Source organism: Rhinolophus sinicus, linkage group LG13 (assembly GCF_036562045.2).
Source record: "Rhinolophus sinicus isolate RSC01 linkage group LG13, ASM3656204v1, whole genome shotgun sequence".
In the NCBI taxonomy this organism is placed as follows: domain Eukaryota; kingdom Metazoa; phylum Chordata; class Mammalia; order Chiroptera; family Rhinolophidae; genus Rhinolophus; species Rhinolophus sinicus.
The window spans coordinates 24,363,735-24,385,868 of record NC_133762.1 but is presented as its reverse complement, the minus strand read 5'-3'; the positions used below and the strand labels follow the sequence as shown (position 1 = coordinate 24,385,868).

The 22,134-nt window shown below is 42.3% G+C and overlaps 1 protein-coding gene across 3 annotated transcripts in view; it reads right to left on the bottom strand.

The window, feature by feature from the left end:
* Positions 1 to 11,353: 11,353 nt before the first annotated feature.
* Positions 11,354 to 22,134, bottom strand: part of ZFP64 (ZFP64 zinc finger protein) — a 74,281-nt gene continuing 63,500 nt past the window's right edge. For all 3 annotated transcript variants that reach the window (XM_019726073.2, XM_074317504.1, XM_019726075.2), the window contains 2 exons: positions 15,645 to 15,896; positions 11,354 to 12,620 (listed from right to left, as the gene is read on the bottom strand). In XM_019726073.2, the coding sequence (XP_019581632.2) occupies positions 11,911 to 12,620; positions 15,645 to 15,896 (962 nt within the window). In that variant the 3' untranslated portion in view covers positions 11,354 to 11,910. The remainder of the gene's footprint in view (positions 12,621 to 15,644; positions 15,897 to 22,134) is intronic.

Sequence of the window (22,134 nt, the reverse complement as noted above, 5' to 3'; positions counted from 1 at the left end):
AATATTTACTGAATATCTACTATGTTCCAGGCTCCTTTTTAGGGGCTAGCTAAAAGCAATACATGGTAGGGTGCTAATCTCTGCCCTAAAAGAGCTTATATGGACACAGGAAACAGATCAACAATCGATCAATCAATATAGTAAATAGGCAAGTGCAATGTTTGCCAGTTTTTTAGTTAAGTGTTTTGAGCATCTCCGTATGCCAGGCACGGTTCTAAATACTGGAGATGTGACAGGGAGTCCCTTAGCTTTGAGATGCTAAGAAAGATTCTAATAAAAAGAGAGGTGATTTTAAGTCGAAGGGGTCAGGGAAGGAAGGCCTCTCCAACACAATATCTTTCACTCTGAGATCTAAAAGATAAAGAGTAAATGGCAGAAAGCACATTCTAAACAAATGGGGCGGCATGTGCAAAGGTCGTGAGGCAGAAAAGAAGTTGGCAGGTTTGAAGAACTGAGAGAGGAACATTAGTGGAGAGTGTACAGTGAGCAAAGCGAGGAGAAGGCAGCTTTGGTAAGGAGTGAATTTCAGTCCACGGGACATGGAAGCCATGGGGCTAACTTGTCTGTTGCCATCTTGACATTTCCCAGAATCCCTTTCCCTGTGGGTTCCAGGTTAGAGACTGCGGGGAGGCGGGTGGTAGTAAGAAAACTGGCAGGCAGAAGAAGAGAAACTATAATAGCTGGAGGCAGCTGCAGGCAGAAGAAAGTTGGGGATGGGGGTGGGCAATGTATGCCTCCAAGGCTAAATCTAGCCCATTGCCTGTTTTCGTAAATAAAGTTGTACTGGAACATAGCCATGCTCATTTATTTGTGTATCATCTATATCTGCTTTTGTGCTACAACGGCAGAGTTGAGTGGCCTGCGAAACCTAAAATGGGCCCTCCACAAAAACTTTTGCTAGTGCTGCGCTTACATGTGGCAGACCAGGATTATCAGTAGCTGGCCCTGACCAAGGCTTCAGGTCCCGCATGCTCGACTGAGTGACTTCTGTTATCCGGACCTAACCTTGACACCTGCCAAAGGTTGTATGCAAGGGAACGATATGGCCCAGCTAATGTTTTAAGATTACTTTTTGTTGCTGCTTGAAGAATGGGTTGGAGGAAGGCAAGCCTGGAAATAGGGGGACCCATAAAGAGGCAATTATCCAGGTGAACCATGGCACTGGTTTGCACCAGGGGGATGGAGGTGACGAGAGAGAAAGGAGGGAAGATGCAGGATGCAGTTTGGAGACACCAAGAAGCAATGGGCCCAGATGGTACTTTTGTTCTCCAACGAAAGGAACCAGGGTGCCTTTGAAAAATGGCTGATTCCAGGACTGGCGCAGGAAATACACAAGATGTGCTTAGAACATCTGTGGTGTCAGAAAGTAAAGAAGTGCTTAAAAACTTCGGGGGCATGTTGAAAAGACACAGGAGCCAACGAGAAGAACCTCCCAATGGCCAAATCTGGAGCAATCTGAGCAACGAAATACGAAACGAGAATTAAAAAGTGGTATGTCCATAACTGAATAATACATGGAAGAGGAAAAAAAGAACGTGCTTCCCAATCACCGTTTGTCCAATACCACAGGTATACTGACACCAGCCAAGAACCATCGATGGATGCTAAAATCGGTGGGCAAAAGAATCATGAGAAACGGGAGATTTGCATAGTCTCACAGAACCTCCCCCTGAGATACCTATTAAGGACAAAGGGGAAAAGAGTAAGTTTATGGTGGAAAAACCCTAAGGGCACAGTCCTCACCACGGGACCACAGTCAACATCACCAGTAATGACACACACTGATTTCAGGTACCTCCTGATACGATATGACGTGCTGGATAAAGCCACTGGTGTGGCATTCATGGGAAAAAAAAAAAGCATAATCTCAACTTACTCAAGGAACCATCCAAGAATCCCAAATTGAGGAACATTCTACAAAATAATTGATCAGGACTCTTTAAGTGTCAAGGTCATGAAAGACAAAGGAAGACGGAGGACCTGTCACAGAGGGAGGACAACTAAACGCGCGTGGGATTCTGAGTTGTACCCTACACCAGGAAAGGGACCTGAGTGGGACAACTGGCGGAATTTGGATAAGGTCTGTAGATCAGGTGATAGTATCATAGCAAGGTTACTCTCTTCGTTTCGATAGTTGTACTGTGGTTATGTAAGAGGTTAATATCCAGGGAAAGCTGGGTGAAAGGTTTGTCTGGGAAGTCTACTAATTTTACAATTGGTTTTTAATTATATGCAAGATTTAAATCTTTACAAATCATCATGTATATTACTTTTATAATAATAAAAGAAATACAATTCCTTAAATGGATAAAATCATATACTGATGTCTCTCTCTCTCTCTCTCTCTCATATCTCAGGGTCTTGCACAATGCCAGGCATATAGCATTTGCTCAATAAATATCTCTGAACTGAAGGCATCAACGGTTTCTGTTTTCTACTTAGCAGCATTATGGGTAATACAATCGTCACGTTAGTTAAGACATCATTACAGGTTTTTTTGGGTAAGATAATACTGAAGGTTTTCTTTGCTTAGTGCCAGTTTTTCAGTTAGATTATACCAAATCTCATTCTAGGAATATAAAAAGCAGTAACTTTGGGTGCCAGGATTCTCTATATACAGTATATAATCTGTATGTAATCTTCCAGCCCTCTGATGCCTTTTATCGTTGATGGATTATTTACATCAGACATTTTCCGCTATTCTTAAACTAAGCTACTTTGTAGCAATCCCAAATCTTTTCTCAAATAATTAAATGAGGAAACGGAAATGACAGTGCAGTGAGTAGCCCTTAACAGATACTAGGTAAGCATTTCTCCTTCCTTCCTTTTAAATATGTAAAGTTGTAAGGGAATCGCTTCTCTCTAGCTCCCTGACCCCCCCTCCAAGGCTCCCATTCATTTTCTGACACAGGAGCCCTGTCAGCTGCTGCACACTTCCAATTTTCAGGCTGCCCTCAGCGTTACTGAAAATCCGGCAAAGCTGTATATTACTTTATTTGTGGCACCCCCCCCCCCATACCATTTCCTTGATCACTGCTTTGTGCAACTATCAAGAACTACATTTAATTATAGGAGAAGAAACCATCTTTGAGGCTATTAGCAATGAAAGATAATCAATGGGAAATGGTTCTCTGCTGGGCAATTTTCAAGCAGAGTCATCACCAAAAGCCCACTGTGCTCAAAGCTTTTGGTCATCACAAACATCACTGTCCAATTAAAGTTACAGCATTTGCTGAGTCCTGTGGTTTATACACAAGTGGTATTTAATATTGATTAAGCACATCAAGGCATGTGGGATAAACGGCCAACATTCCTGAGGCAAAAAGCCCAGGGTTTTTAACAATTTCCCTTTGTGCGGGTTACTACAATAATTACGTGCTAAATAAAACGGTGGAATTTCAAATGATTTTATGTCTATACCGTGCGGGAGTAAGGGGTTGGTAGATTTTAATATTTGCATATTGACACCTGGTCACCAGGACACTTAACAATACTTGATTTTTTTGTCATTCTTTTATTTAATATGCTATATGTCACTTAAACTATGCAAAAATATGACCATGTATGAGTTTTAAAAGCTCCGCTACTAGTGCCATAAGTTACTAATACAATAATGATTAGCAGCTTATCTAAATGAGTATGGTATTTAAAATAATATCCAGTTTTGGAGAAGGGGAACGTAAACTTGGCCTTTGTGGAAAGCAATTTGGCAACGTTTAGCAAGAGCCTTAAAAATGTACATCACCTTTGACCCAGTAATTCAATTTCTGGGATTCTATCTGAAGAAAATAATCTGATGTACAGAAAGAGCTTTACGCATTAAGACAACAAATGGAGCGTCGTGTTTAATTATAAATAATTAGAAGGGACCCAAACGTCCACTAAGGGAGTAGTGGTAAGTAACTTATGTTTATAAGTACTATATGGAAGCATGGGGCAATGCCTTCAAAGGCTTCAAAGAGGGGAAAACAAAAATTTGCAAATGGTGCATACATTAACATACATTAGACAATGATATAAAAACATACTAAGTAGAGCAAAAGAGTAATAGAGCAAAATGTTAGCAACCGTTGTCTCTGGATTTGGGACTAGATTATAGGTAATTTTGCTTTTCTGCATTATTTTGTATTTTCTAAATTTTCTACAAGCATGAATTTAACTTGTAAAAGTGACTGTTTGTACTGCAATAGCTTTTTAAAAATTAAGATCAATATTTTCTTTTGGTGTGAAAATATCAGTAATATATTGTATTATCCCCTAGTACAACATTACCTGCTCTTAAGAGATGTGGTAATGTTCTTTGGGAATATTTTATTAAAGGAAAGCACCAGAGTGGAAAGTTATAGATGGGACATGGGACTAGATCCACTCTGTGACTTGATTCATTTTGGGCCAAAACAAGGTCAGCTGCTGAAATGACTACTGCACTAACTGAATAAATTCCGATTTTATCCTGACATTAGAATCCCAGAGAATAAAGAAACACATGAAGGCTACCAATTCTTCCAGACTCACATTTGGAAAGAAGAGATCCTGTGCAATTCACAAACTGCATTGTAAAGAATGGTTTCCAATTTGCTACCCAAGTATTTTCCAGAGACTGGCAGAAAATAAGGTAAAAATTGTCCATAGGTGGGAGATAGGTAGGGAAGCAGAGAACAGAAGAAATAAAATGTGAAAGATGCTCACAGAATTTTTAAGTTCCAAGGATTGTATACATTAAAATTAATGTATCATATATTTAAAATGTGGATATCAAAGTGAGTAAACTGGCAAAATGAAGGAAAACCTGGCAGGTAATCAATATTTTTATCTATTTAATACATGCTTGTTGTAAAAAGCCTAACAAAACAGAAGGGAATGAATGAAAGCCTTCCTCCCCTCCCCATATGTGCTTCACTGCCAGAGATAGCCACCTTTTATTTCATCCTCAGAGACACTATCCATGCCTATACCTTCGTTTTGAAACACCAAGGGGGACTGTACTGTACAGAGCTCTGCAACTTGCATTTTGTTCATTTAATAATTGACCTTCAACCACTCTCCATGTCAACACACATGGGTCAACTGTGCCTCCGGTGTTTTAAAAAAGATTTGTGTGGTCACCCACTAACTATATGGCTGTATCAAAATTTGACCAACCCTATATTCATGGAAATTTAGGTTGCATCCTGCTAACTGTTCTCATGGGTCATGTTGCTCTGAATATCCTTGTACATATTCATTTGCATACCTAATCAGATTAATTCCATGGGAGAAATGCCTATAAATAGAATTGCTGGGTCAATGGGTATTTGCATTTTATGATTCGGTGGTATCGCTAAATTGCTCTCCAGTAAGTCTCCCTATAGCAGAACATAAGAATTCTCTTCGCCCCAGTCTCTGGCTGTGCAATTAAATTTTGTTTATAATGAATAGATGATATCGATTCTACTGTGTTCACTTTATTTCTATTATGTCCATTTATTTTCAAAAGTACACCCGTTTGTTTACTTGACTGAAGAGGATAAACATCTGTCCTGAGACGTGTGTAGGTTTGTCATAATTGAAGTTTGAACATCAGAAATTATTATTAACCAAGTAAATCCAATACAAAAATTAAGTAATTAATTCCAAAGTCACATATAAATGATTTGGGATGACGGAAATGCCTACATATCCTGCTAGGGCACAAATAACTGAGAACTGTTTGCAATTATTAACTCCTCATTTAAAAACACAAATTCTAACTAGCTAGCTCTTGATCTGGGACTTACTATGTGCCAGGCACTGTTTTAGCTCTTTACCTAGATTAATTTATTTAATCTTCCCGATAATTCCGTGACGTGGGCACTACAATCATGTCCATTTTATAGATTACAAAAGTGAGGCACAGAGATCTTACGTAATATGACCAAAGTCAAGCAGCTAATAAAATGACAGCTAGAATTCAAACCAGGCACGCTGATTGTAGCCTTTGGGCTTTTAAGTACCATGCTACGTATATTCCAAGTTCATCTGCAGGAAATGAGGACGCACACCACAATTCCCCACAGAACTTTTCATTTTAGGATTGCCAACAGGGAAAAATTTCTTACCTGCCTTTGGGCTGGAGGTGCTCACAACCTCAAGATGTTGCAATGGCTAGATTATAGGCTTTTGATTTTTTTATGTTGCTTTTGTAATGAGAAAGCAAAGGTACTTGAAAATACAGTTCTTAAGGACAGAACACTTTCAATAGCAGAAAGTGACTCATCTCTCACATGTCTTACCCAACCTCCCTACAAACAGCCACTCAGCTTCAGTAGGATTTCATCACCTCCAATCACAAAACCATGGAGACACCAGAGGCCAGGTTTTAAAATTCCTGATTGTAACATGTATCAGGTTGGGGTTTCTCCCAAATCTGGAAGAGGCTGTACGTCCACAGAACTTGGCACAGATCTGAGCATCACAGGGGCTGTATCCTCAGTGGGGTTTACCACCGGAAGGGAGTGAAATGTGCAAACAACAAAACCAAATGAAATAAACCCCATAGCAGAATTTCATGAGAGTTATCATCTGCTTTGGGAAAGACGAGCAAGCACATCTGGTTGGGGCAGGTTAGGTGGTGGCATTTTGACACAGGCGTTGGTGAACTTTTCAAGAAATGTATCACAGCATGAGAGAGCATGTAAGAGTGTGCAGTGCCCTCTGAACTTCAGAATTTTTTGACAAACAAACAAACAAACATACACGTCTGTTTTCTAATGGGCCCAAGTCCCTCAAACAAACATGAGGATTGAGCCGTCTTAAGAGCAGTTTATCAGACATGGACAATACACGGGAATTACAAAGAGCTGTTTGGTGAATCCTTCCTAATTCCAGGGTGGTTCTTATTTTTTGGGGGGAGGAAGGGAGTATTTAAATGATCGAGCTACCAGATCTGGTTGTGATGGAAAGAACGGCAAGTTCAGATTTTGCCAAGAACACCACACCCCAGACATTCCTTTAGCATCGGTCGTCTTAATATTGGGTCAAGGGGACCATGGATGAAATTTTGCGGGTCCAAGGACTTACAAGGGAAAGAGGACGAACCTTATTTCACTGGCCTCTAACTGAAAGCAAACATTTCTGTCCCTTTTGGATGCAGGCACCAAACCCCAGCAGCATCAAGCAGCACCTGTGATTTGGTCAACAAAAGAAACCAGACACTTACCGTATGGCACCACAGCCGTCGCAGACATCTTGAACTACCATTTATGCTCTTCGCTACTTCAAAACAAGAGTGGTTACTAGAGCTGCAGCTGGAGCTCATTTAATGGGCGGTCAGCACGCACCTACGCATCAATTCAATAAATATTTTGATAGCTACTTCGATAAAACTGTCTTCCTTTGCAAACCTTTTCTTTTCTTCTTTTCAACATCCCTTTGCGAGGGGACTCAGACTTCATTACACTGACAAAGGGGTCCATGACTCAGAACAAAAAAGACCTGGCTTTAGGGCAAGTCTCCCACGCAGGTGGCCTGGGGTTATTCGAAAGAGCTCCCCCTGGAGGCCGGAGGCGTGGGCACTAATCCTGACAACGTGTTCGAAGGGAGAGAGGTTTCTTGCACTTTCTTCTCTAATAAAATAGAAGCACGTGCGGCATAAATACGAGCCTAAGTGTCTCCCCTGAGAGCGGCTGCGCACAAACTCAGGTGGCCATTTCTACTCCTGTTGAGTTCACGTGCAGTTGCCAGGAAGATCGCTATTGACGCAAAACTTATTCTACACTTTTGTGGCCTGTGTTGGAGGAATGTAACGTTGGTCATTCCTGCAATACGTGCCCCGGCATGCGGGCGGTCAGCCTAGGGACACTTTTCCAAACATCCAACTACCCCCCTATTTGAAGCTTTTCCAGGTCAACTATAGACCTCACCATTCTTGCAAAAGAACTTGTCCCTCTTCCCGCATCCAGCACTGAGAACTCCAAAGGCTCCGTCCCTGATTCCCCCGCGTCTGCAGGTGAAAGACGATGTAGACTACGTGGAAGGTCAGATTGCAACCAACGTGCAGGTGCCGGTATCCAGCACACCTGGCTTTGACTCTGTACCAGGTGCCCCGAGCGTTAACTTTTCTAAGATCCATTTTCCCTCCGGAGGATGAATGCAAATGCACAGGGAAACGCTTGGACACAATGGTTCAAGATACTGTTCCTCCCATCTAGAGCCTTGGCTGGCCAATACCAGCCAAGGAATCCTGATTTCAGTGGCTGAAGCCCGTTCTGCACTGGTGATGCAGACGGGCTCCCTTAGGCACACTCTTTTTGTTCCTTCACAAGACTGGCTACATCATTTGCAAGGCCCCATGCAAAATGAAAACACAGGACCCCTTGTGTAAAACTTAAGAATTTCAAGACAGTGACAGCAGAGCATGCCACAAAGGGTGGGGCGCTTCTGAGTCAGGGCCCTTTGTGACAGCACAGGTGGCACGCCCATGAAGACAACCCTGCTCCTGCTATGGGAGCAGATATTCCCACGTGGCAGCACCATAGAATCACCTGCAAAACTTGAGAAAAGTACTGATGCCCAGGCCCCTCACTCCAGAGAGAGTCCAGATAGCTAAGAGTTTCCCAGATGACTGCAGCATGCAGCCACGCTTGAGACCCACTGGACTGGAGTGACAGGAAACTTTGGAAGTGTCATGGGCCAATAGCCACAAGAGCTGGCCAAGGTAGCCCCAATAAAGCCCTGGTCAAAAACAGAACTGCTAGTGTATAGAATACGCTGGGGGTTCAGGACCTGTGTGCCAGGTGTTTCCGGGAAAAGTCACCCCAACCTTTATGATCCTGCATTACTGCACAGGGGTAGAGCATACTCATGGCCCAACATCTCCCTCCAGGTTTGAACCCCATACAGGGTACCCACAGCCACCAACCTTCAGCACCCCTGGCAGTAGGGAAGTCAAGTGACCAGCCAGGTAGCCAGGGGCAGTGAATACAACTTTCCAGCAGTGTTAAGGGGAGGGGGCACGGACGCCTTCTGTCCTGATGTGAGCTGAAGTTGATGTGGGGTGGGAGTTGGAAGGAAGATAGAAGCCATGACCCCCAATACTGTCATAAGGCCCCAGTACTTGTTCTTGGTTATTTCCCACCCACCCTCCCCCCAAACAAAACAAGAAATGAGAAAAGGACACAGGGTAAACCCAAACCAGTCCATGTTATCATTATGACACATGCTTGAAATGGGCCCATTTTATAGAGGAGCAAACTGAGAATCCGAAGTAAAATCTCCAGCTGGATGTCAGCCAGACAGTATTGCCACAGGCAGGGTTGCCTCACCTTTTTCCTCCTCAAACCCATTAGCTTCTTTAAGGAAGAAACTAAATGTAGGGACAAACAATTCATGTTCTATAGTACTGAGAAGGCAGCAAGAAACCGTAAGCACAGGAAAAGCAAGAGGATATCACTTTCATTTTTGGACTCTTCCCTGGAGATTTTATAGTTGACCTGAATAAGGATCAAAAGGACCCAATTTTTTCCACTGCCTGCTTGGAACTCATCTATCTGTTGCATGAAGCAGCACCTTTGTGGAAGGGATCCTAGGATTCTTAGTAATTCTCCCCCCGCATTTACCCATGACCAATTACTCTGCTGTTTGTGCTCCAACAGGGCAGCTCAGGGGTCTGTCAACTATGGCCCTCCAAATCATGGCCTGCTTGTTTAAAATAAAGTTTTATTGGCATACAGCTATACCCATTTGCTTACCTATTATCTAGGGCTGCTTCAGTTACAACGGCGGAGTTAAAGTGATTGTGTTACAATAGCAGAGGTGAACAATTGAGTACTTTTGACACAGGCTGTGGCCAGCAAAGCCTCAAATATTTACTACCTGGCTGCCCACCCCTGGTCCAAGTGAAGTCAAACTGCAAACATACTCATTCATCAATCGACCCTTTCAGAGTCCCATCAACTTTGCAAACAGGTAGATGGGTACAGAAACGCTGCCATTCTGGTCAGCACCATGGCTGTCCCCCAGTTTTATTTGGTGATAATCTGTAGATGTTAAGTCTCGTCCAAGTAGGGTTGGCCACTTAACCTTTCCACTTCTGGAATTATTTTATAAAGTTTTATTGGAACACAGACACATTCATTCTTTTCTTGTAGTCTATGGCTGCTTTTGTTAAGCTAAAATCGCAGAGCTTAGTCACAAAAGAGACCCCGTGGCTTCACGATGCCTCACATACTATCTAATATTTGGTCCAAATTACTCTCTGGTCAAAAACTTTTAACTGACCTCTGCTCCACCGGGAACCCATATTTGGTAGGTGTTACCAGGGTAGATCTAAGACCCTTAAAGTCCATACGCTGTTAAAAAAAAAAGCGTTCTGAAAAGGCTGATGTCTTTCCTGTTTATCTGAAGAGCTATAACACCAGAAGTACAAGGAGAGTTTATATGATTCTGATCTCTGGGTTCCCACTTGAAAGGTCAACAACCCTTCTGTTACTAGAACAGAAACGTAGATAAGACTCATGACAAACAGCCGAAAGGTGACAACAGAATCTGTACAAGGCACCAGCATTCAGTAACCAAATGCTTCTCTATAAACAATGGAAAACACAGTTCCAAAGCAAAGCAATGGTTAATTCTATCGCGGGTCTCTCTCCTCATTTTCATCTTTTCTCCTTACAACAAAGAGCTTCCATAGCACGTCAGCACCCGCCTTATGTCAAATGTAAATAGAATCAGATTTGTTCAAACAACAAAATTCATAACAAAATAACCTATGTACCTCTTGCTGTTTCATAAGTGAAATATTCCCCTGGAGACAATCTATAAAAATCTGTTTTCACGTCCTTTTTCCTCGTTTCCCCAAAACAATGGCGCGGTTATAATTTGTTTTAAGAGCATAGATTTTTAGCTTGATGAGGACACACAAGAATTTGTATTAAACAGAGACTGCATGTGAAGAAAAGATGCTAAAGTAGGACACAGAAAGCAACTTTGGATCAATTATGTATCCACTGGCGTCCCATAGTCTCCTCAGTAAAATGTCTATTTACAAGAGGTTTGGATTTTTACTTTGTTGGTTCCGCAAACACCATGTGCTCAGTTTGATGACAGACATTAGTTTCAGGCTGTCCCCCACATCGCGTGTCCCATAACCGAGCCCAGGGCCCACTGGGCTCCTAGTCTCTTTATGAACACAAGTACGTAAATCTTGAATTTCACAACGCATTTACCGGCTGAGCGAGGGTTAGCTTGATCTCTGCTGCCACCTACAGATCAAACTGTATTTCACATCGCGGCAGCACGAAGACATTGAGAAACCCTGTCTGTGTGTTTCTAATGACTGAACGCAGGGGTTGAGGAACCCCACACCATAACCTGTCTCAGGAAGAAAAATGGAGTGTTCCTCTTACACCATTCTGCAGGCGAGTTTGCCTTTTTATTATAAGACAACAGATAAAAAGGAACCACACAAAAAACGTATAAGGCGGACACTCTTATAACCACCACCCAGGTTAGGAACTAGGCCAGCTTCCCCAGACCCTCCATGGACCCGTCCTCATCTGAACCTTTCCCAACCATACAGACCAGGTGAGTTTTAGTTTTCCATGTGGTCTAAATAATTCCATCAGAGATGGATGAGTCAGAGCTGGAAACCATTAAGGAGCTATCCCTGTGGGATAGAGCGGGACTCAATGGACCCCCCACCTTGGAACGGATGTGTCAACTTGCTCAGATGATTCTTGGAGGGAAGACAGCAACGTGGAGGGATGGATGTCTCCATGGCATTGCTTTGCGTCTGCCCTCGTGCCAGTGACTGCAGCCCTTGCCTCTGGAGGCCTGTGAAGCTGGGAGCAGCCATGCCCGGAGCTGGTGACTAAAGTCCGGCTCGGTGGCCTCACCCAAGAAGGGTGGGAGACAGTATCTGCATGGAATCTTGGACAACTGTCTTTGCCTGAATTAGAGGCACTGGCTGGGCTCCAGGGTGGTCTCCAGCTGCCCCACAGACACCAGGGTGCCAAGCTGCCCCGAGGTACTGCTTTCAGGCGGGAAGGTGACCAAGTCTGAGTTCTTGTTCTCATTCTGGTCACTGTGCTGCTTTTTATGGCATCGCAGAGAGTCATCCCTGACAAAGGCAGCGCCACACGTCTCACAGCGGAAGGCCCTCTGGGTCACTATCTTAGCCACATGCTGGGAGCTGCCCTCTCGGGGCCCCTCTTTGCCCTGTGGGGCTCGGTTCTCCGTTTTGGCCTCGTCCCTGTGTACCTTGTCAATGTGCTTGGCCAGGCTGCTGGGCCGCTTTGTGTCAAAGCTGCAGAAGTCGCACTTGAAGGGACGGTCCTTGCAGTGGACCCTGCTGTGCACGCGCAGGGCGGCCGCGCTGGAGCAGGAGTAGCTGCACTCCGGACACTTCTCGGGGTGGTCAGCCTGATGCAGACGGCTGTGCTCCAGGAGGTCAGCCCGGTTGCGGCCCTGGAAGCTGCAGTGCAGGCACTTGAAGGTGTGCTTGATGCGGATGTGTGACTTTAGGTTCGCCTTCATGGTGCAGCGGACGTCACAGAACTCACACTTGAAAGGCTTCTCCCCCGAGTGCACGATCATGTGCCTTTTCAAGTCCGAGCTGATTTTGAACTTGGCGCTACAGAGCCAGCACTGGAAGGGGGTGTCCCCTAGCAACGGAAGGTGTGTTTCCATTAGAGCAGGCAGGCAAAACAGAACTCCCCCCCAACATGCGTCAGAACACGTGGCCGCAAAGGGACAGCTGGGTCTTCTGAACTCCAGCTACCTGGAGCCTCCTAAGAACTCCATTCACCATGTTTATTAACGTTGTTAATCCTCACAACAGTCCTATGAGTGGGCACTATTACTCCTCCCATTTTACAGATGGGGTAACTGAGGCTCAGAGAGGTCAAGTTACTGACCTAAATAGCAGGGATTTGAACCCAGGCATCATAGCATCCAAGTCCACACTTTTCATGAGGACACTTTGGTTTTGAATCTAAACTCTCATTTAACCTAACATTCCAAAATTGAACATGAAAAAAGAGGTGCATATAATGTTACATACAACTGTTCCAAATCAAGCTAAGATTTATAAATATGCTTACTCCAGTGCTTAAGCTACATTGTATCAGTTAATTGGCTTGTTTGACTCTTTAAAATTTCACAACTACAGACTGAATTTTATTTTTAAAAGCAACGCATGAATCTGGCAGCCGGGGACAAATAAGGAGAAGCCATAGATAGCCTCCTGCACACCCCTGGAGACACTGCTCAAGGTTTTTCATTTTTTTGTAGGTTGCTGCTTTAAATATCATCATCAGTTGACTCTAAGCAAAGAAAGGAACCTCCCTTATCCTACACATGCATCCTTTCTCCAACGTCCTCCTGCATTCTGATTTCTACTCTTCCAGAACTACGCTCCAAACTATTAGCTTCACAACGTTTAGTCCATCAACTTAAAAGGTTTTTTGAGGATTCCCTCCTCTCGTCAGGAATAGCTTTATTTTTACAGTTAAGCTCAATAACATCTGCATTCTGACCTGTGAATTCTCATGCTTTAACTATTTGTTTTCAACTTTAGAGTCAAGCTACACTAAGTCCTCATTTAATGTCAATAGATTCTGCAATCTGAAGCGAAACAATGTATAACAAAACCAATTTTACCATAGGCTAATGGATGTAAGTAAGAGTTATGGCATCTTAACAATGTTATAAAGAAACAATGTTGAATGAGCTGATGTTATTCCAGGACTTGCTGCACATTTTGGATTATGACTGGGTACGAGATATTCATCACAACCAACTACTGCACCAGGATTACGGTACCTCCTTACAGGGTCACTGTCACATCTGGGCCAGTTGATAGAGTTGCTAGCATCAAGGTCAAATTGATCCTCTTTTCTTACATGTTCTTTTTAGGCCACATTTTATCCTGTTTCTTTATAAGACTGTGTTTTTTGAGAAAAAAGAATCTCACCATGATCTCAAAAGTCAGCCAGTCTCTTAATTATGGAAACTTACATGGAATTTCTAATCGATTTCCTGAATTTCTGATTTATTGAATTTTTTTTCTCTTAACCTTCTATACAAGTATCACCCTGAGATTTCTTTTCCCTTTGTTGCAACACCAGTTAGCCACATTCAGATATTCATATATCAAATATCTTATGTCAATTTTTTTTCTCCCTTGTTTTGCTAGAGTACCTTCCGGTACCTTTCACTAGAATGGTGGCTGGACGTAAAGTCTGACTCCTGGCATACATTTGTCTAGTCCGCTTTCATACTTGAGACAGTTTGGCTGGGTATAGAATTCTATGTTCGAATTCATTTCCCAACTTTGAAGGCACTGTTCCACTGTCTCCTAGAAGCCACTAATACTGAGAAGTCTGTTTTGGTATGGATTGCTCCAGCCACTCCCTTGGCCCTGCTTGGCATCTTGTGAGCCCTTTCACTCCCATGGTTCCTTAGAATTGTGAAATCCTTTACTCATTTTTCTCATTTCTATTTTGTGTCTTCCTAGACCTTGTCAGCAACCAGATTTCCAGCTTCTCATTCTTTCCCAGTTCTCCAATTTTTAAAAAATTTTTTCTGATCTCTGGGATTTTGTTTTAACTTTATAGCCAGCAATCCTGGTTTTAATTCATACTCCTTTGTTCTCACTACCTTTTCATAGAACTCTTCTTGGATGCAATATTTCTGCCAGTGGGTAGATACCACTTAGGATTGAAAAATTCTTGTCTATTATCCAAGTACTCTGTTAACTCCTGGATTGATTATCTTATTTGTTAGACTTGGTACATTTTATACCATCATTTCCCACAAATGATTCATAATCCATAGTTGACACTTTAGGAAGAGTGGATTGGTTTTAGGATTAGGCATTGGTGTCATAGATTTTACTGCCACTAGGTAGTTTGGGTCATTTTGACAATAGACTTCAGCTTCTCTGAGCTCTGTGGCCTTGGTAGTCCATGTGCCAGTTTCAAGTCCAGAACTCTCAGGGCAGCCAGATATTGGCTGGACAGATCAGCTCTCAGCTGTATGGCTGCCTCCCATTTGACTGTTGGGAGAGTTTTCTTTACTCAATTTTAGATATTAGTATATCCCCGTATGCTTTCCATCTTCCATGAATTCACTGAAAATTCTCATTTTATGAACCTCTTTATGAGCCTCCCATGCCCATTTTTCTGTGCCATGATGGGTTGGTTGGTTCTATCTATCAATCGATTATTTCAGTGGGGTCTCACAAAGAAGGGAAGGAAAAGCTACTTGCAAAGTCTATTTTCTACAACTAGAAATTTGTGACCTGCAGTTACATTCGACTGATTTTGCTACATGTTTCTGAAGCAAGCTACGCAATCAGAGTTTACGTTAAGTGACTGAAACACCTAGTTTATACATCAGACTTTTATTCGCAATACATCTTTACTTCGTGACTGCTGTATTGGGTATGCATCCCCAGCCGTCCTATCTATGGAGTCAAATTAGAAAACCCAGCTTCAGACTTTCACATTTTACCGGAAGCTCTTGTCCTGGCCAATGAAAAACCCCAAGCATCACAATCACCACAGAAATTCCAACTGTCTTTACTTAGCCACCAAGTTGTGTAAGCTGCTTGTATTTTTGGTAAATGAAGGTTAAGAAAGTAGAGACAAAGTAAGGCACAGAGGTCTTCCAGGTCAGGGACTTACCTGTATGGGATCGCAGGTGGACGGTGAGCTGGCTGGAGTTGCGGCTGGCGTAGGGGCAGAGCTGGCATTTGTAGGGCCGCTCGTCGGAGTGGATCCGCAGGTGCTTCTTGAGGCTGCTGCTGTCCACGGCAGCATAGTCACACAGGTGACATTTGTGGGGCTTCACGCTGGTGTGACACCGCATGTGCATGGTCAGGTTGTCCTTCCGGCTGAAGCACTTGTCACAGAACTCACACTTGTGGGGTTTGTCTCCTTCAAACACACAAAAGAGTCAAGGTTTTAAGGGTTCCTCTATCAAGATGACTGCGAGGAGATCTGACCAAAACGGTAGCCTGGGTACGTGCGTCTACCTCTTCTTTCTGTCCAAATGCCCAGAGATAGGAACATACTGAAGTGGAGATTAGCACACTGGGAGACAAGAAGTTGTACCATGCATGGATGGCTCAGAAATTCTGAAGACTCCTCAGGGACAGATTAGATAAAATCAGATGGAAGGAGAAAATCATAAGCCAAACCCTATCTGGGAAAATGAGAGTGGTTATAGGAGTATTCAGCATCAAAGGTGGCAGGTATAGGTGTCTCAGAAGAGCTTTCTGGCTCACTAGGTTCATGAACCACAGAGAGATTGGTCAGGTGGACCCCTTCCCTCACTTGTACCAAGTTACAAGCAGCAATGGTAACCCCACTCCAGGCTATTAGGAAATAGGGGGGCTTATACCAGAGAAATGATGCAACGGCCCCAAGTAGGTAGAGATACTCTGGAAAACAAAGAGCCCCATCCCAGAACATCTCCATATAAAGTGTTCCTTTCCTCCCCTACAACCACTTCCGACTGATCACGTCCACATAAAAATTAATCTACCCAATAACCAAATGCCTGGGGAAAAAGTCAGACCAGGAAGACGTGCCCAACTCAAAAACTTGATGTTATAAAAACAGTTTTCATTCCCATAATAATTTCCAGTCTCCTTTTATTGTCAAAATAGAATTTCCAGTATGTTGACTAGCAGAAAGGATGTCAAAAACATGACCAGAAGTAGAAGATGGAACTAAAGAATCTCCCAGAAGGCTGCCCCAAAGGACAACAGGGAAAGTCCAAGAAAAGGCATGAAAGCTAGTTCTAGATTGTCCAGGTCAGAACAGAGCAAATAATTATTTCTTAACACTAAAGACAGCCACGGGTGCTAAGATGCCTTATCTAGAGGTAGGGTGGCACAATTTCAGAAGCCCAAGAATGGTGAGCTCTTAAAACTTGAAGAAAAATGCTCAGATCAGCACACAGTTCCTCAGACAACACTGGATGGTAGCAAGATGGGAACAATATCTGCAAAGTTCTATAGAACTTATACAGAATCCTACACTTGAACTAACATTCAATGGAAAGAGGAAACAAAGCCAGTTGACAGATGACTCTGGATATCACACTTGAACTGTGTATATACATCAGGGGAAAAAAAAAAGGAAATGGAGATACTGTGGGATATATGAAAGTAATGAAATGGAAAGTATTGCTTCCAAACCACAAGAGAGAACCAAACAAAAAACAAAACAAAACAAAGAAACAGGCAATATCATACAAAATAAGGTTAAAAAAAACAACAAACTAAATGTAAGTATGCTAAAAATTTCAAAAAGAAGTCAGCTTAATGCTCTTAAGATACTTTAATACCAATGACAGAAAAATAGAAAATGATAGAAAGATATTATAGGGAAATAGGGAAATGCTAAAAGAAAGTGAGAGTATCCATTTCAGAATTAGGCAAAATACAAATCAGGATGAAAGCCACTAAAAATTTCATATTTGAGGTAAAACCACCAAGTAGACATGAATCAAACTTTTATGAGTCTCAAATGGTCTGCTCAAGTGTTTTCAAAAAAGGCAGCTTGCAAGTTGTAGGACATATTTTAAAACAGTCTTTTTGCTCAAGAATCCAAATCAGATTCCAGACCTCCTAGAGAGAGATGCGCAGTGAGAGCTTCATGTATCAAAACCTACAGCCTATCACTTTTCAGAACAAAGATTATAGACTTAAATTCATTTTTAACAAGACTGAAAGCAAGTGAACCATACGCAATTCAAGCAACTAGAAGGACTAAACAAAGACTACAGCACTTGATCAATAAAAAAAAGTAAAATATGGTTGTTAGAAAGGAAGGTTTGCTCACAAAGAGAAGATTCCAATAGACAAGGATTTTCAGTCTCGACACTATTGCCATTTTGGCCAGGTAATTCTTTGCAGTGGGCTGTGCTATGTATTGTAGGATATTTAGCAGTATCCCTGAACCCTTTCCCACTAAATGCCAGTAGCACCTCCCTCCCCAGTTGTGAGTGTCAAATATATCTTCAGCTATTGCCAAATGTCCCTTGTGGGGGGAAAGTGAGGGGGGAAAATTGTATCTAGTTAAGAACCATTCCAGTAGACGCTGGAAAAGAGAAAGGGGACTATAGATAGACAAAGTCAACTTTATCCCAATAAATTTAGAAGATTCGGTAAAATGATGGTCCAGGCAGATATAAAATTACCAAGTAAAATGGATCAATACCAATTTTAAAAATTGCTATGTCAGAGATTCACCCCAAGGTAGGTTATTTACTGTTCAAATATTTGCTGTCCTTCCCAGGAGAATCCTGCTTTCTTGTCCCAGTAGCTGCAGGCTTGGGCATGTGACTTACACTGACCATTAAAATATGATCAAACCTGATAAATCACTGGTAGGCAGATGCTTTTATGAGCCAGTGTATAGTCTGCCACACTCATTTCTCTTGCCCAAGATAACCTGTAACATTCCAGATCAGGGGATCTTAATTTGGGGCTTGTGGATAAAATTTAGAGGGTCCAACACCTTGTATGGGAAATGATGACCTTTTTATTTCTACAACCCCTAACTGGAATTTAGCATTTCCCCCAATTATGAATGCACTCAACAAACCACACTCAACACACCACACTCAACAAACCAATAATGGTACCTGAGACCCTCAGGAATAGACACAAGCCATGTTCGTATCACGTTATACTTCGCTGCTGTTCTCAACGTGTCATGTATGTTCACCACTGCTTCACAATTAAGGTAGTTAGTAGAGCAGCGATGAGATCCTGATATTAAATGCAGGCCTTCTCAGTGCCGCTGTGAATACTAACCATGTGGGGGTGGAGAGGGTGTCACTAAAATGCAGATATGTTTTCCAGCGTTGAGCTATAACTGACGTATAACACTGTGTAAAGTGTACCAGGGGATGATTTAATGTCTGTATATGTGAGAAATGATTAATTAACCTTATCGTGGTAACACCTCCATCCCCTCAAATAATGACCAGTTTTTGGTGGTGGGAACATTTAAGATCTCCTCTCTTAGCAACTTCCAAGTACATAGTACAGTAGCGTTAATTATAGTCATCATGCTGTATAGTCGATTCCCCACAACTTACTCATCTTATCACTGGAAGTCTGTGCCCTTTGACCAACACCTCCCCATTTCTCAAGCCAAACTTACAGAAACAAAGTAAAACGCTGTTTCTGACTTAGTGGGTCAGGGTGGGGCCTGAGATTCTGCATTTCTAACAAGCTCCCAGGAGGGATGCTGACATTTCTGGTTTTTACCACTGTGGATAGCAAGGGTTTAGGGTATTAACATACCACACGCTTAAGACTTTGATAGCAAATGTACTGAAATAATCTTTATGTGATTTTTATTACATTTAAAAACTTTACTCTGGGAAAGGTCCATAAGTTTCACAAAAATTGCCAGCAGTCCAGAGCAGATAAAAGGTCATGCATGCCTGTCTCTGGTGTGTTCCCGACAGAGGCTGCCCTACCAGCTGGGTCCTGGAGAGAAGCCCACAGCACAGAGCTATGACTGACTCTGGGGGATGCTGGGAAGAGCAGAGCGGTCTTCAGTTGCCACTGACATTGCTATTATCATCACAGTCTAATCTACAACCCCTCTCCATCCTCTGACAAAAAGTCATAAGCAGAGAGAGTATTGGGGCATGTTCTATCAAATTATGTGGGCACGCTCCATCAAATTATCTAGAAGCGTTTCCACATTCAATTAACTCTTTAATAGCATAGGGAAAGATAAAAAAATGCCTCAACTCACTTCATGATAGATTAACCCGGGTATCAGTGCCAAATGAAGGAATACAAAGTAGGATTAGAACACACAAACATTGTACATCAATCTCCTTTACGAGGTTAGATAAATGCCACGGGACCATCTTAAAAAGGAGCAAAACATTTGAAATTCAACCATCATTCTCCATTTAAAAAAAAATCCCTCCGCCCCCCCTCCCCCCAAAAAAAAGAAAAATGTGTCAGAAGGCTAGGAAGAAGAAACTTCTTTAACATGACAAATGATCTCTAAGAATTCTAGGGACTCTAACCACGAATAAATGACGCTGACATCAAAGCATTCCTTTAGAGCAAGGAATAAAATATGGGTGGTTTACTCTCACTGCTACTCTTCAACTCTGACCTGAATCCCCTGGGCCAAGCCACTCAATCAAGGAGAAAGAGGAAAAATCATTATTTGCATAGGATAGCCTCCTTAGACAATCTGAAAGAATGAACTGTTAGAATCAATGAGAAGACAGCAAGGGGCCTGCTGACAGCACTCAAAATTCACGTTAAAATAGCTTTGCTACTATCAGCGCTCTATCAAGTTTCTATGTCCCTCTTGCTCCCACAGCCCCAATCCCAGGCTTCTCCCTAAAGATAACCACATGCTCTCTGAATTGGGAGGTGGAGGGAGGGAGGGTGCGGTGATGGTAAAATTAAATGCCAGGTGATACGTGGTCTTCTGAGATTCACATTTTAACACAGCACTGTCAGATAGCCTGATGAAAAACCTACAGTGTTTGTGTTTCATTTGTACTTTATTGCTTATGGGCTTTTCATGTGAATGTGGGCATTTCTATTTCTCAGATGACGACCTATTCGTATCTTTTCCCACTGGGTTATCTTTGATGGGCAGGAATCCTTATGTGTCCTGAAGGTGAATTCTGCCCTCTTGCAAATTTCTCCTTGTGGGACACTTGTCTTAACTTCTTAGTGGTGTCTCGTTATAAATTTTAACTTCAGTCACATTTAATCTGACTTGTGGTCCTTGCTAATTGTTTGCCTGTCTGCTTACACCATAAATTTGTCCTCCTCCATTTCCTAATTATAGACTTTAAGATGTAACTTAAGTTACTATATTTGGAATTCGTGAATGGCGAGGTGAAAGGCTATAACCTTTGTCCTAATAGGCTGCTAACTGTCATGGTGCCACACATCAGCGTGCACCCATTCCTCCACTGACCTGAAATGCCACCTTTATCAGGTGTTAAATTTGCACCTACACAGGTCTGTTTCTACATTCTATTCCATATTTATTCCAGTTCTACCGTGTTTCCCTGAAAATGAGACCTAGATGGACCATGAGCTCTAATGCGTCTTTTGGAACATTATTAATTTTATTATATTATTATATTTTATTATATTAATTTTTGCTCCAAAAGGCGAATTAGAGCTGATGGTCTGACTAGGTCTTATTTTCAGGAAAACACGGTAATATCCATACTGTTTGAATTATAGCTTTATGGTATTTTAATTTCTGGAAAAGCAAAAGTTTTGTCCTGATTTTGGGGCTACTTTTGTGCCTCCTTCTCTCTTCCAGATAAATTTTACTATCCAGAAAGCAGGTGGGACAGTGGTACGGAAGTAGAGGTGGCAATTCTTACAAGCTTGTCAGTATAAGCTTTCAAACAATATAATTTATTCACCTTTTACTGGAATGATTAAAAAATTTGAAAATAAGAGCCATACATACTCAATATATAAAGTTAAGGAGAAAATTGATGCCGCTTTTAAACCTATCCAGAAACAGTTACTGTTTACAGTGATTTTTTTTCTATCTTTTTTTTGTTGTTTTAAACTTTATTTTTAAGTGTGTTTTTCCAGGACTCATCAGCTCCAAGTCAAGTAGTAGTTTCAATCTAGTTGTGGAGGGCACAGCTCACCCAGGCCCATGTGGGGATCACACCAGCAGCGCTGGTGTTACAAGCATCGTGATCTAACCAACTGAGCTAACCGGCCGCCCCTCTAACATTTTTTGCTTAAGATTTTACATAGGGGAAAAAACCGGAATAAAGCATTTTCTATCCTGCTTTCCCCCCTCTAGTCCTCAATGTTTCTATTGTGCATTTGAAAATTTATTTTCCCATCCAAGCAAGGACAAACCTGCATTCAATATGTATATTTATGTCCAACGTAACTTTAGAATAAAGGTAAAAGATCGAATCCAAGTTCAAGGCCTGATTGTCCAAGACTGCTCCAGTGTGGTCACAGCCTAGCTTTCTAATGTCCTGTCCCCAAATAAGGCCTCAGCAAGCCTGCATTCAAGGTGCACAGACGCCTGTTCATAGCCACACCTGTGCTGGCTGTGTACCCCTCTCCTGTATTTACCTGTCTCATGTGACCTCCTCGGTCCTCGAAGTGTAGTCTGTGAG